We start from the raw sequence: 12,475 nt of genomic DNA on the forward strand, positions 1-12,475 counted from the left end.
CATATTTGCCTGTCTGTGGAGGTTCCCATTTGTTTGCAGAAGTTGGTGGCCTTGGTCTTTGCCTTTGCTTCCTTTACTATGTTGTCCCTTTCATTTTATAAAAATAAAAGAAGGGATGCTAACTGATAATAGTGGCATCTAGTCCAAGTCCAGCTGTCTGGAGCACTTTCTGATTGTCATTAATTTCTGGTAGAACTGGCTTCCAGAAGAATAGGTATGCAGCAAAATTGTAGGTCATCATGTTGTTCAACATAATACAGTAGCTGGATTTGATCATATGTCCCGTGTCTCTCTATTATCATCACGTAGCTTCTCGAAAGCTTCAAATATTTCATTTAGATAGGACCAAACAGCATCAATGGCATCATGCTTGGAGCTTCATCTTGTTTCACAAACTTGCTTTACAATCCTCCCCTGGGCAAACTGCTGGAAGATGCTTCATCTGGAAGTTGAAATGGAGAAAAACATATACATTGCTTGACGGTCCAGAAGAAAGTCATGGCATTCACTGTAGTGGCAGCAGCGTAAACTCCAGCCAAATTCAGTGAATGATTGGTACAGGGAATGAAATTTGCCTTCAGAATTATATCGTGATTCATCTTTGTACTGCACTGTGAATCCCAACCATAGTTGCAGCCTTGTGATGCCCCTGACCCCGAGGATTCATGACATCAAGGTCATCTTCTTGCAGTACCAGTTGTCTTGCCTTCCAACTCAATGAAATCAAGAAACAATTCTGATCAGTGTGTAATTGATCTGGTGTACTGTCCAAGATGAGGGCATAGAATTTTGCTGTTTGGATCTTCTTGATGAGGTCTGACTTCACTCGGCTGCCCAGGAGTTGTAGGAATTCATTTTGATTTATGGGTGAGTAGTTTGGAAGGTGGTAAAATGTTCCCTCATTACCTGATTGTACAGTATATCCCAAGTACAGGTAGTTGTATCAGTACCAGGAAATTACTAGGGTTATTAGTGGCTTTGGGTAAGACTTTCTTTATGTCCTCGAAGAGCAAGATTTTGCCACTAGGTAGCTACATGATTCCAGCAATAATATGTCTGAGAATGGCCTGCCACTTTAAAGCTGATGTTGCATGTTGTGGTCTATTGTTGCTCCTCTTTGCAAGCAAATATGCATCTCTTCCCACTACATGGATGCCTCCTTGTGACCTAGACTCTTTTCATGCTCAGAGATTTGAGGGTTTAACTTTCTCCACTTGTTAAATCCTTTCTTCTTGGAAAAAACCCTACTGTCTGAGTTGAAAAGGCAACAGCAAAAACAGTACAGGCTATCCTGTGAAGGAAAATAAAGCAACCAGTTTCATAGTAGTTTCTTGCCATTTTCCAATTTTCTGAAAAACACTCACTAGATATGCTACAGTTCTCTTCAATATTTGGAAAAGACCCATGTCTGTTTTGAACAATTAGAGGCCTTTCATCACCAGATTGTTTCTGATAAGTCGAAGCATAAGGTGTGGACAAGTTCCCACATCATGGAAGATATCAACTGTATAGGACTGTACATCAGATGCTTGATTGTATAGCTGCAACAAAGGAATGTAAAAATTATTGATTTTATTCAGGCAATGGTTGAGTCGGTAATCTGTTATGATACATCACGTCTTTCTGGTTCTTTAGTGTGGGATGAGACCTCCCCAGTTTCTGGTTCTTGATGTGAACACTTCACAAACTTTTGCAATGCAGCTTTGCCTTTCTGTTTTTCTTGTTCATGAGACTTGTGAAGGTGCTTATAAGCAACCCCGCTTAGTCATGGTGTAAGGCGTTTGCTCATGATATTAACAGTATGGCATCACCTGAAAAACAACGAAATATCTGTGCAGTAGGTGTACTGTCCCTTTATTTTGTGAACATTATGCTTATCAAACAACATTCATTTATCTGTTGATTAATTTGCAAGAATATTATGAAACATTATCTCTTGCATGTAGATCATGATGGGCATTATGCATACAACTTACTTAACTATAACAAAACACAAACACCGAGATCATGAGTGGTGAGCACAGAGCACTTACCTGTATGGACACGTGGCAAAACAACCAACCAAGAAATGAACGTGTACTGCACCGCTCACCTTTCTTTGCCACCTGGCAACTAACAGCCCCCGTATTTCTTATGAGGGTAGGGGATATCTGGGCATAGAATTACTGATTAATTTATTATTAATATTATTATTTTTTGCCTTAAAGAAATTTCTGAATTAGATTCATACAAAAATTATTTTAATCAGCTTTATAAATGAGTATGCTCTCCATTATACTGGTTTTTTTTCTGCACTTGTTAACTTTATTCCATGTAGAGCTTGATAATCTTTAAACTTGTCAAGCCAACCCTTATTTGTTAATAGAAGTCGAACAGTTAAAGATTCACTTTGTTCCTGTCTTAGATGGTTGTACAGCTATAGCACTTTTCTTAAACAGTGGCAAAGCCTACACATACCATGAAATTATGATCTTAATCCAATTAAATTTTTTTCCAAATTTTCTAGCACAGGGTTCTTCAGTCTTGTCTGAAACAGTAGTAGACTATTTAACAGCACTTCAAGTTTTGTGTGCAATCCTCTTGATAGCACATACCCGGTATGCTTGACTCATTCACTTGGTGTGCCCTGCCAAGCCCTGTAGCTGTTTAACCATTTTCAAGACTTTTCAGTACAGGTTGTACCTCTCTAGTCCAGCATTCTGTGGTCCGGAAACTCCCGTGGTCCGGAACTATTTTAGTTTGTCCAATAGGTAGATTGGCAGCTTTTTTTTTACTTATCTGAATTATATTATTATTACAGGAGTATTAAATTTTTGCCCCTCAGGCCCCAATGTGGGTCAGTGACCTATGCCCGGGTGGGCTACTCCCCTTAAAAAAAAAAAAAAACAAAGCCGCAGGAAATTAAGGGTTGTTTACAGACGGCAGTTCGGCTGCTCTCTCTCTCTCTCTGCTTGTCTATACAGAGTACAACATTTAACCCTTCAATATATATGAGCAGTAAATAAGTGTTGTTTTCATATTCTTATGTAGAGTAATGACGATATGTTTTCACATGTGCGCACTTACATACGCGCACTCACTTTTTTTTTTTTACCTTAATGGTTAGCTTCTTATATTGTTCCATTTATTAACATTAAATAACATTACAGGTACTTCAAACAACCATATTAATTTTTTTACATTACTACAGCTACAATCAGGGTCTTATTTTCTTCAGTTTTATATGTAGAACCAATCAGTTACTGGTTTTGTAAGCTTTAACATAAACAATGCCGGCAGCCGTCTCGTCTCCTCTAATATTCCACGTATTATTAATAAATTGTATTGTTTATTTTGCACACACAAACATTAATTCAATAAAAACAAATTCAGAAACATTAATTAAAATATATATGAACAGTAAATAAGTGTTGCTTTCATATTCTTATGTAAAGTAATGACGATATGTTTTCACGTGTGCGCACTTACATACGCGATCTCTCTTTTTCTTTACCATTATCGTTAGCTACTTCTATTGTTCCATTTATTAACATTAAATAACATTACTTAAAACAACCATATTAATTTTACTACAGCTACAACCAAGGTCTTATTTTCTTCAGTTTTATATGTAGAACCAGTCAGTCACTGGTTTTGTAATCAACGAAAACAATGCTGTGTCATTTCCTCGTGTGTTTTAATATTCTACGTATTATTAATGAATTGTATTGCTCATTTTGCACACATAAACATTAATTCAATAAAAAAGACATTCAGTAATAAACGATAATGAATCTTTTGTACATAAGAGAAATGACGCTGTTTACACGATTATGCACGTCGTCTGCACGTTGGCGGGCCGTTCAAACCCGTCGAAATTCAATTTTCCGCCGTCAAAATTTTTATTTATTTATTTATTTATTTTTTGTGTGTTCCAATAAAATACGTTAAAAATTAAAAACTCGCGAAATTTGAGAAGCTACTATACGACATTTAACCCTTCAATATATCTTCAAAGAGACCATGATGCAGAGAAAGTGGTGCTAGTGCTTCTAAGCATAAGCACAAGTCACTATCTATCCAGGAAAAGGGTGAATTTCCATGGTCCGGCACCGGTCAGGCCCCGAGGTTGCCGGACTAGAGAGGTACAACCTGTATCTCTAATTTTGTTTTTAGTGTTGACATTGTCTTTTGCTTCCTCAGGAGTTTTATACTTGAACTGGAAGGAAATTTTGAAAAGATAAAAGTCAGTGAGTAATATAAATGTTTATATACAAGAAACCCAAGTCCCAACAGAAATGCAAGATGTTTTCTCTTGATGCAATATATATGTGGGAAAGATGAATAGCCTGATGTGCTGCAGTGTTCATGCATAATTAGCTTGTCATAAACAAATTTTGGGTAGTGAAGAGTTAATCTGAATGTTGTAAAAACTAGGGTGACCTGCACCAAGTACAATAATGTTTATTTAATACAAAATTATTTAATTGTACAACCACAATATTCTTCAGCTAGAAGCCACTACCCTGTATTAAATTTAAATTTGTATATACTGTACTGTCAATAATTAGACTTTAAATTCCAGTAATGCAACAGTAACTGTTCAGAATGAACATCGACGGACAGAATCTGCCGTGATCATTGGAGTGGACAACTATGGATTCTTAGAAGCACAGCTGGTATCAGGTACAATCATTACCCTCCAGCCCGATGGCAACTCATTCAATATGATGGATGGACTCATCTATTCCAAGCTACATTAAGCTACTTTTTGAGCCTGAGAAGAGGATTATTTGGCAACAGTTTGTCATAAATTGTTTTGGATATCACTGAATGCTAGTGTATGTGATATCAGCAGTCCGAATATTAAGCAGTGTAAAACAGGCAGTAGCACCAGGTAAGTAAATGTCTAAATAGAAAATGAGTTTTGAGTTGTGCACTAACAGTTAATAGACTGATAATATAGATAGAGTTTACAGTTTAAAAATCATTATTAAGATTTGTTGTAAAATATTGATATTGGTGCAGATAACCTCAAACACACAATGTAATGTTTGAAAATGTAAAAAAAAAAAAAATAATTTTCTTTTTCAGTGCTTGAAAGAAATGTGTAGCTGCAGGTTACACCAAATTTTGTAGAGAAAAAAAAGGTACTATTTTGAAGTTTGTACTTATAAACAAGCAACTGGTGATGGCCTCAGGCTCTGCTGGCTTTAGCACGTATTTTTTATTTACAAGTAACAGTATGTTGAGAAATATAGGATCAAAACCCCTTGAATAAACTTGAGGAAGACTACAGGAGGGTACAGCTACACCAAGCCTCATGTTTATGTAGCAGCCAGTTTTTAGGAAGTTCAATGTTGGCAGACAATAGGTGAGAAATTGGTTCTGCCAGTTGAGCAAAAATGTAAAAAAAAAAAAATCACAGATGATTCCAAATGATTTAGATTTATAGGTCAACTGAATCACAGTACATTCATATGGGTTTTGATCATTGACCTTGATGATTGTACAAGTTGCAAGATGACGTTAGGACCATAAGTTGTTGGAAGTATTTTGGCAGTTACAGAGTTTATCATGGTTTGTGCATATATTTTTGAGATAAGATGAAGATTGTATTATGTTGTAAATAAGTTGACTAAGGATCCTGTCTATAATCAAAAATAGGGAAAGATAAAAGAGAGCTGTTTGTCTTCTAAAAGTTTAACAAAATAATCGCAAGTGTTTCTGAAATGAGATTAAGCATTGTATAAATCACTCCATTGTCAGCTCATCATACAACCATCTCATTATTATGTTGCCTAGTTAAGTGTGTATTATCATTCTCTTACCAACATATGATATTCTCTCACTATATCTGTTTTTCTGTTCATAATGTCTGCATGGCCATGATTCCATAGAACCCTCTACTAAAAAGAGTCAGATTTCCACATCCATTAAAATTTCCAAGGCATCCATTGAATTGTGCATTTTAAACCTTCAATTTTCTCATTGCAAGTGTTCATTCCAGGATTTTGCAGAGTAGTTTTTTTTTTAATATTCCTGCTTGCCAAATGATTTTGTAATTATGTACTGCATTAAGTCCATTGACTTCTCATAATCCTTCAGTATGTACCGAGGTATATATTCTTCAGTGCCTTGAATTTGTTGTGGCAACTACCCAATACTTGTTATCTTCCACAAACCTCAAGTGTTATAGTTTTCCTTCGTGTCTGATTTTCTCCCACATCTAATTGTGGGAGACAATGTTTTCTTAAATGTTGGGATGAATATGTTTGTTTCTTCCCTGTTGTCAAAATCGGTGAAGCCAATTTTTGTATGTACTGTATTCATTTTAACTGGTGTTAGGTGGCAGTGCTGTTTGAAAAATAATGTGGTGATAAACCTTTAACTACAGTAAAGAGTGGGAGTGGGAACAGTTATTTGGGATTAAAAAATAGGTGGAAGGAAAAATGTTGCCGTTACTGTACTGTACTGTATATGTCTTTGTAGAGCAATAATGAAATGATTTTTAAAAACTGCCATGACTTAAGGGTACATTACTGAATAGCGGTACCTTACTGAACAGTGGAAATAGCTTCTTTGGTAATGGTGCATAGTGTTTGTTTAGATCCTTAAGAATATGTTCTATAAAAGTAAATTAACAACATAACTAACCATCTGTATTGATTTAATATTAATGCCAACTTTCTATTTTGAAATGTCACAAGTGAAAATCTTGCAAAAAGCCTTTATTTTTGCTCGTAAACATACATTACCTACAATTCCTGGCTTGTACTCGCATCTTTCTTTCTTCTTTAAATTTTTTCTCGGACAATTATTCATCTTCACACACATACTGAAATTGATTATGTTTGTCTTACTTGATGATTTCACCAGTAAGGTGGATGTTGTTTTGAGCAAAAATATATATTGGATAGAAAATTTAAAATGACTTTATTCATTGTGCGCATTACAGTTGATATCCTTGTAAAAGAGGTTCAGGGGTATTATGTCTTAGATCTCTCAGTGTTACTGTGTACTAGGCATTATTTTGAAAAGTTTCAGCATACAGTACTTTGATACACTTCCATGCAATCTCAGCATGTAAAATAGTCCTGAAGGGTTAAACATCTTCGTCAAAGGGTTAAATCATCGTCACCAAAGGGTTAAATCATCGTCGTCAAAGGGTTAAATCATCGTCGTTAAAGGGTTTAAATCATCGTTCCCAAAGGATTACATTGCATACAGTATTTCCCAGAGTTTGGGAGAAAGAACCCCCATCTCATATATTATGCTATAAGGTAAGAAAGTTCCCTTCTTGCGAAATGCTTTTCTTCCTTTCATTGTAACTACCATTTGTTATTAGAAAATTGTACTCTTAATGCCAAAATAGTGTATACAATATTTTAACATCAAGGAGCAATACTGTAGTATTAGTGACATGTTGTGAGGTCTTTCTTGAAAGCAACAAAAGTAGACTTTAAACACTTTAATATTCCTAAAATGTTGTGTATATTTTTCATGCAAATGAAAAAGGTTAAATCAAATTTCCTTAGTGCTGTCTCCTATACCATATGGATCTATTGGGAGGCAACCCAAGGTGAGATGGGTTAGCTCAATGGAGAATTACACATGGTACAGTGATTAGTATGTGCTCATCTTAAGCAGCAATGCTCCTTCATCTGTGCCTGGCTTTCAGATCAAACTGTTTTCTCATAAGTTGGAAATCCAAAGAGTTAAATTTGCTACATGTCACTTGGGACAAATTAATCTCTAGATATTGATTTTTTACTTTCTGGCAGTACTAAGGTGGCCGTAAACAGGTAAGCCCCCCCCCCCTTTTTTTTAATTACAGCCAGTACAGTAATAAAAATATGATGCAACCAAATGATTTTGAATTAAAATTTGCTTTGTGTGATTCTCTCCTAAGACAAGAACATGTATCTTATCTACAGTACTTTGTTATTTTTTAGTTTTCCATGCTTGGATTTAACATAAGACAAACCCTTTACCATTCAGCATTCCTAGTTTCCATGATCTCAAAAAATATCATACAGTAAGTGTGTGTTATGTATGTTAAATTTCATAAAAAAAAATCTTTAGTAATGAGTTGTGAAACGGATCATCTGTGATGAATCAGAAATGAACACAAAGGGCAGTGTAAAGGTGTGTCATCTACATCTTCAACACTGAAGTGTAATTGTTAGGGGTAATACAGCATACACACTTTCACTGTATATCTCCTCATTATATTATCATTGCCCACTTGATTTGTAACGAAATAACACCTCCAGTTAAAGTATGCACTACGTATTGTGAAATTTAGTGGTGACATTACAAAATAGTGAACACTCCTATTACTAATACATTTAGCACCTGTTGTAAGTGACTTATGGATGTAGACAATTGACAAAAATGCACTTAATACAAACAAGCTATCAAGAACATAAGTTCCGGAAGATGATGTTTCTAACTTTCTTAGGATTACTGCTGCGGTTTGTTGTTAGTACATTCTTTTTAAAAGTTCCTTTCTTCTCTTTTAAGTTGTTCCTGCCTAACATATGTACTGTATGGGTGTAATCAGTGGACTAACTTGATAACATTTGGAAAAAATTATATTAATCTCTGACCAAATCAGATTTCAGATGGTTTCCATATCAAGATATAAATAATCAAATGACACTCGTGACCAACTTTGGAATACAGTATTGGCTTATGTCTCAGATTAAACCCAATAGGTCAAAAATGGTTTGAATTTGGCAAATACTACATGGCTAAATTACTGGTACAGTATTCCTAAAATATCAAATGTTGACTTACTGGGATTTTGTTATACATACAAATTGATTTGAGCTTGTGAATCATCCTCTGGTATTACAATCGATGATTATTGTTTCCTCTCTGTTGACAGTTACTTCAAAACTATTTCATATATAATAGTTGGAAAATGTACATCCAGGTTGAAAAGACATGAGTAAAAGTTCAAAGGGGTTCCAAAGATTAGTGTACCTGGAGGAGGAGAAACTGACTGAAGACACTGTAAAAGCTTAGGTGGTGGCAAGACAGCAGAGTGACAAACAAATTTCTTTGACTGTAGAGTAATGGTTGGTAACTTCAGCCTAAGACTTAGGTTGTTGCGGATTCAAATCTATTTTACAAGGAAAGATCATTCGGAAAAGAAATGCTGTATAAAGATCCTCATAATAGCATAACTAGTACAGTACTGTACAGTATTTGTTATTACAGGTTGTGATTTGATTTAAGGGCAAGCTTGAGACCAGACCCTTGCTGTTAAATCAAATTTACTGTTAAATTGAAGCATAAATCACAGACATGCCATTAAACCAGTATATGTACATATATTTTGGTAATTAATTAATCAATCCAAATGAATATATGCACTCATGTTGCAAATTAAGTTCCTTGTGGAACTTCTTGGCATGCTGAATAACAATTTAGCCTGAAAGTTTAACACCGTCGTTCCTACGATGACAAAGCCACTGCATCAGACATTTTTCAAGATCTTCACTCATTCCCTGTTTCACATGCTTATGCATTGTTATTCCTTTCTGAGTGTCACTCTGCATAATACTTCATAAATTTTTCCTTTTGCTTTTTAATGCCATACACAATTGAGCTCTCAACACTGTATAGTTCACACAATTTCTGAAGAAGTTACACTTTTTGTGATACAGGGATATAGTCAATGATTTTCTTTTCTTCTTCCCCTTAACACTAACTGGCAAGCTTGAAGGCCGCATAGGAGCCATGGTTCATATGATACTTGGCTTCAAAACAAGCGGCAGCAGTGGCAGTCTGCTGGGATAAACATAAACATGACCGCAGGGCCAGTGAAAGTGAAGCGTTGCGCAGAAGCTCACAGTCTTGGCCGCCAATTTCAGTTTTGTGGCATATGCCGGTAAATGCCATTAAATATATATATACAGTGTATATATATATATATATATATATATATATATATATATATATATATATATATATATATATATATATATATATATATATATATATATATATATATATATATATATATATATATATATATATATATATATATATATATATATATATATATATATATATAATTTTTTTTTTTTTTTTCAAATTTTACTGTGAAATGTGAGCTTCCATTAAATGGGTTGCCATTAAATCAAAGCACAACCTGTATTTTGAACAGTGCCTCATGGAAGTGCATATTCTGTATGATGTCCCAATGGTGATAGTGTTAAAAGTAATATAAAGTTATGCTATCCTTGTTTCTCCCAATTAACCAGAAAATTTTTTAACAAAATTAAAAAAAAAATCAACTCGTGCCATGATGTGAATTTTGTAGCAACCAAGTACTGTATTGATATTTTACTAAGGTTTTGGGTGTGACAATATGTCAATATCCTTTAATAGTTGGTTGAAAACCTGATAACTTTACAGTATTCAAGGAACTTGTGTCCCTGAGAAACTCATTGCAATGTAAATTATAAGGTAATACTGTACAGTACAGTATAGTGAAAATTTCTGTACATATAAAAAAAAATACACTTCCACTGCAATGGTCTGTCTTGAAGAGGAATTATTTTTTCCACAGGTAATATATACTGTGGTATACAGTATACAGTATACTGTATATATATTTGCTGCCTAAGGTAATGAAGCCTTTGATTGTTTACTATCAGCTGCACCTATTGTTAAACAGGTTTTTCTTCCATTTACCCGTATATCAAAAAGGTGGACGGTTATTTTTTGAATCAGAAGTGATATACAGTATGTAGTTCCTAGTTAGAATGCTGGAGATACCCAGAGAAATTAGCAATAGGCAAATTGTATTCCACCCCTTAGTTTTGTGTGTGAATGTGGAAAGGTTATGGCCTCACTGTTGCAGGGCGTCAATGTCCCATTCAAAGTAAGATTACAAAGGCATACAATATTTGAAATATAATAGGTAAAAGTTTCGTCCAGAGGAGTCCAGACAGTGTTAAAGCTGAATGATTTTTGACTGAGAACAAAAATGTCCCTGGTTAATTAACAGGAAAATTTGTAGTCATGTTGTGCAAACTATTTTCATAAAATGATATACAAAATTAAATTAAATATTTCAGAATGGACATTTTTGTTTGGGTCCAATTTGTCCAGGAACTTGTTTTAAGAATTGCATATCCAACTTGACACTTGCCATGGCTGGTTCACTGGTGAGTGCTAGGGGCAGTATATTTTCATGGTACGAGAAGGTTTGGGAGTTCAGTAATATTATTGTAAGGTTTTTGGCATTTCCATATGATTACTGTACAGTATAGTTTTTTCATGGCAACAAGGTTATATAAATTATAAAAACCACTGAATCATGTGCATGAAAAGTCCTTGGAGCTTAGAAAAGTATTACCAAGGCAACTCTTGTCATGAACCATATTTATATGCTAAAATGTGTATAGTACCTTTGAGCTAGTGTACAGTATACAACTACTGTAGTAATTTGTAGTTTATTCCATTTGCCAGAAAACATAAATTCAATATTCAGTCTTCTACGTGTTCCTGTATGGTAGCATTGGTAAAATATGTTGAATATTTGCCTGTATATCAAAGTACATTGTATACTTATATTTCCAAAGAAAACCTGCTTGAAAACATGAAAGCTTTATGGGGCAAATATTATTAATGATGCAGTACTGTGTTTGTTAATAGCCCGCCTTTTTTTTTATTGCTGCAGTTATTTATATCTTGTGACACCATTATCCAACTTTCTCTTGTGCAGTATTAAATTTACTGATATAAATTGAGGAATTTAATATGAAGAAAAAATCACAGCTTTTAGCTATAAACTCCCAAGATATGTCTAAACGTCTTCTCTCTCTCTGTGTTTTTTGGAGCATTATTTTTGACAATTATAAATGGAATGTTGGTCAGTTCCAAGTCTAAATCTTTGAATATACATCTTGATGTAATAATTCTCTGTTGTCGTTGTTGAATTGTTTAATAAATGAATATATTTTCATATACATTAAGTACAGTATCTCAAAATAAGAGCATTTAATATTTAAACTAAGTGCTTCATTAGGGTTTTAAACTCAATCTAGTCATATTCATTGTAAAACAATGTTAGGTCTCATTTATATCAATATCAAGGATATGAGGGCATCTTTAAAAAAAATCTGTAATAGGTTTGTACAGTTACAGTGTTTTCCAGATTATTACAGTACAGTAACTTTAAAAAAGAACAGCTTATTGTTGCAGAATGAAAACATTATACACTATAATCCAAGTCATGACTGTTATTCAAATGCTGCTGTGTTGTAAAGTGGTGCATGAGCTTCGAGTGGTAAGACTTTAAAGAATGCAAATTCAGGTCAAATTCACCCACACTGTCAGATACTGAGCAAATTAAAAAAAAATTTAGTTATGTAATACATATACTGTATCTTACAAATGAAAATTTTACATTGTATATCTATCGGATAAAATTGAATTGTTGACCAGACATCAATAGTCTATTGAATGAGATTTT

The 12,475-nt window shown here is 34.2% G+C and overlaps 1 protein-coding gene across 2 annotated transcripts in view; it reads left to right on the forward strand.

Annotated features, from left to right (window-relative positions):
• LOC121871525 (biotin--protein ligase-like) overlaps window positions 1–7,895 on the forward strand; it is a 59,400-nt gene extending 51,505 nt beyond the window's left edge. For both annotated transcript variants that reach the window (XM_042373945.1, XM_042373946.1), the window contains 2 exons: window positions 4,565–4,876; window positions 5,074–7,895. In XM_042373945.1, coding sequence (XP_042229879.1) covers window positions 4,565–4,742 — 178 coding nt within the window. In that variant the 3' untranslated portion in view covers window positions 4,743–4,876; window positions 5,074–7,895. The remainder of the gene's footprint in view (window positions 1–4,564; window positions 4,877–5,073) is intronic.
• The last annotated feature ends 4,580 nt before the right edge of the window (window positions 7,896–12,475 follow it).

The sequence above is a fragment of the Homarus americanus genome, unplaced genomic scaffold (assembly GCF_018991925.1).
Source record: "Homarus americanus isolate GMGI-L3 unplaced genomic scaffold, GMGI_Hamer_2.0 scaffold45698, whole genome shotgun sequence".
In the NCBI taxonomy this organism is placed as follows: Eukaryota; Metazoa; Arthropoda; class Malacostraca; order Decapoda; family Nephropidae; genus Homarus; species Homarus americanus.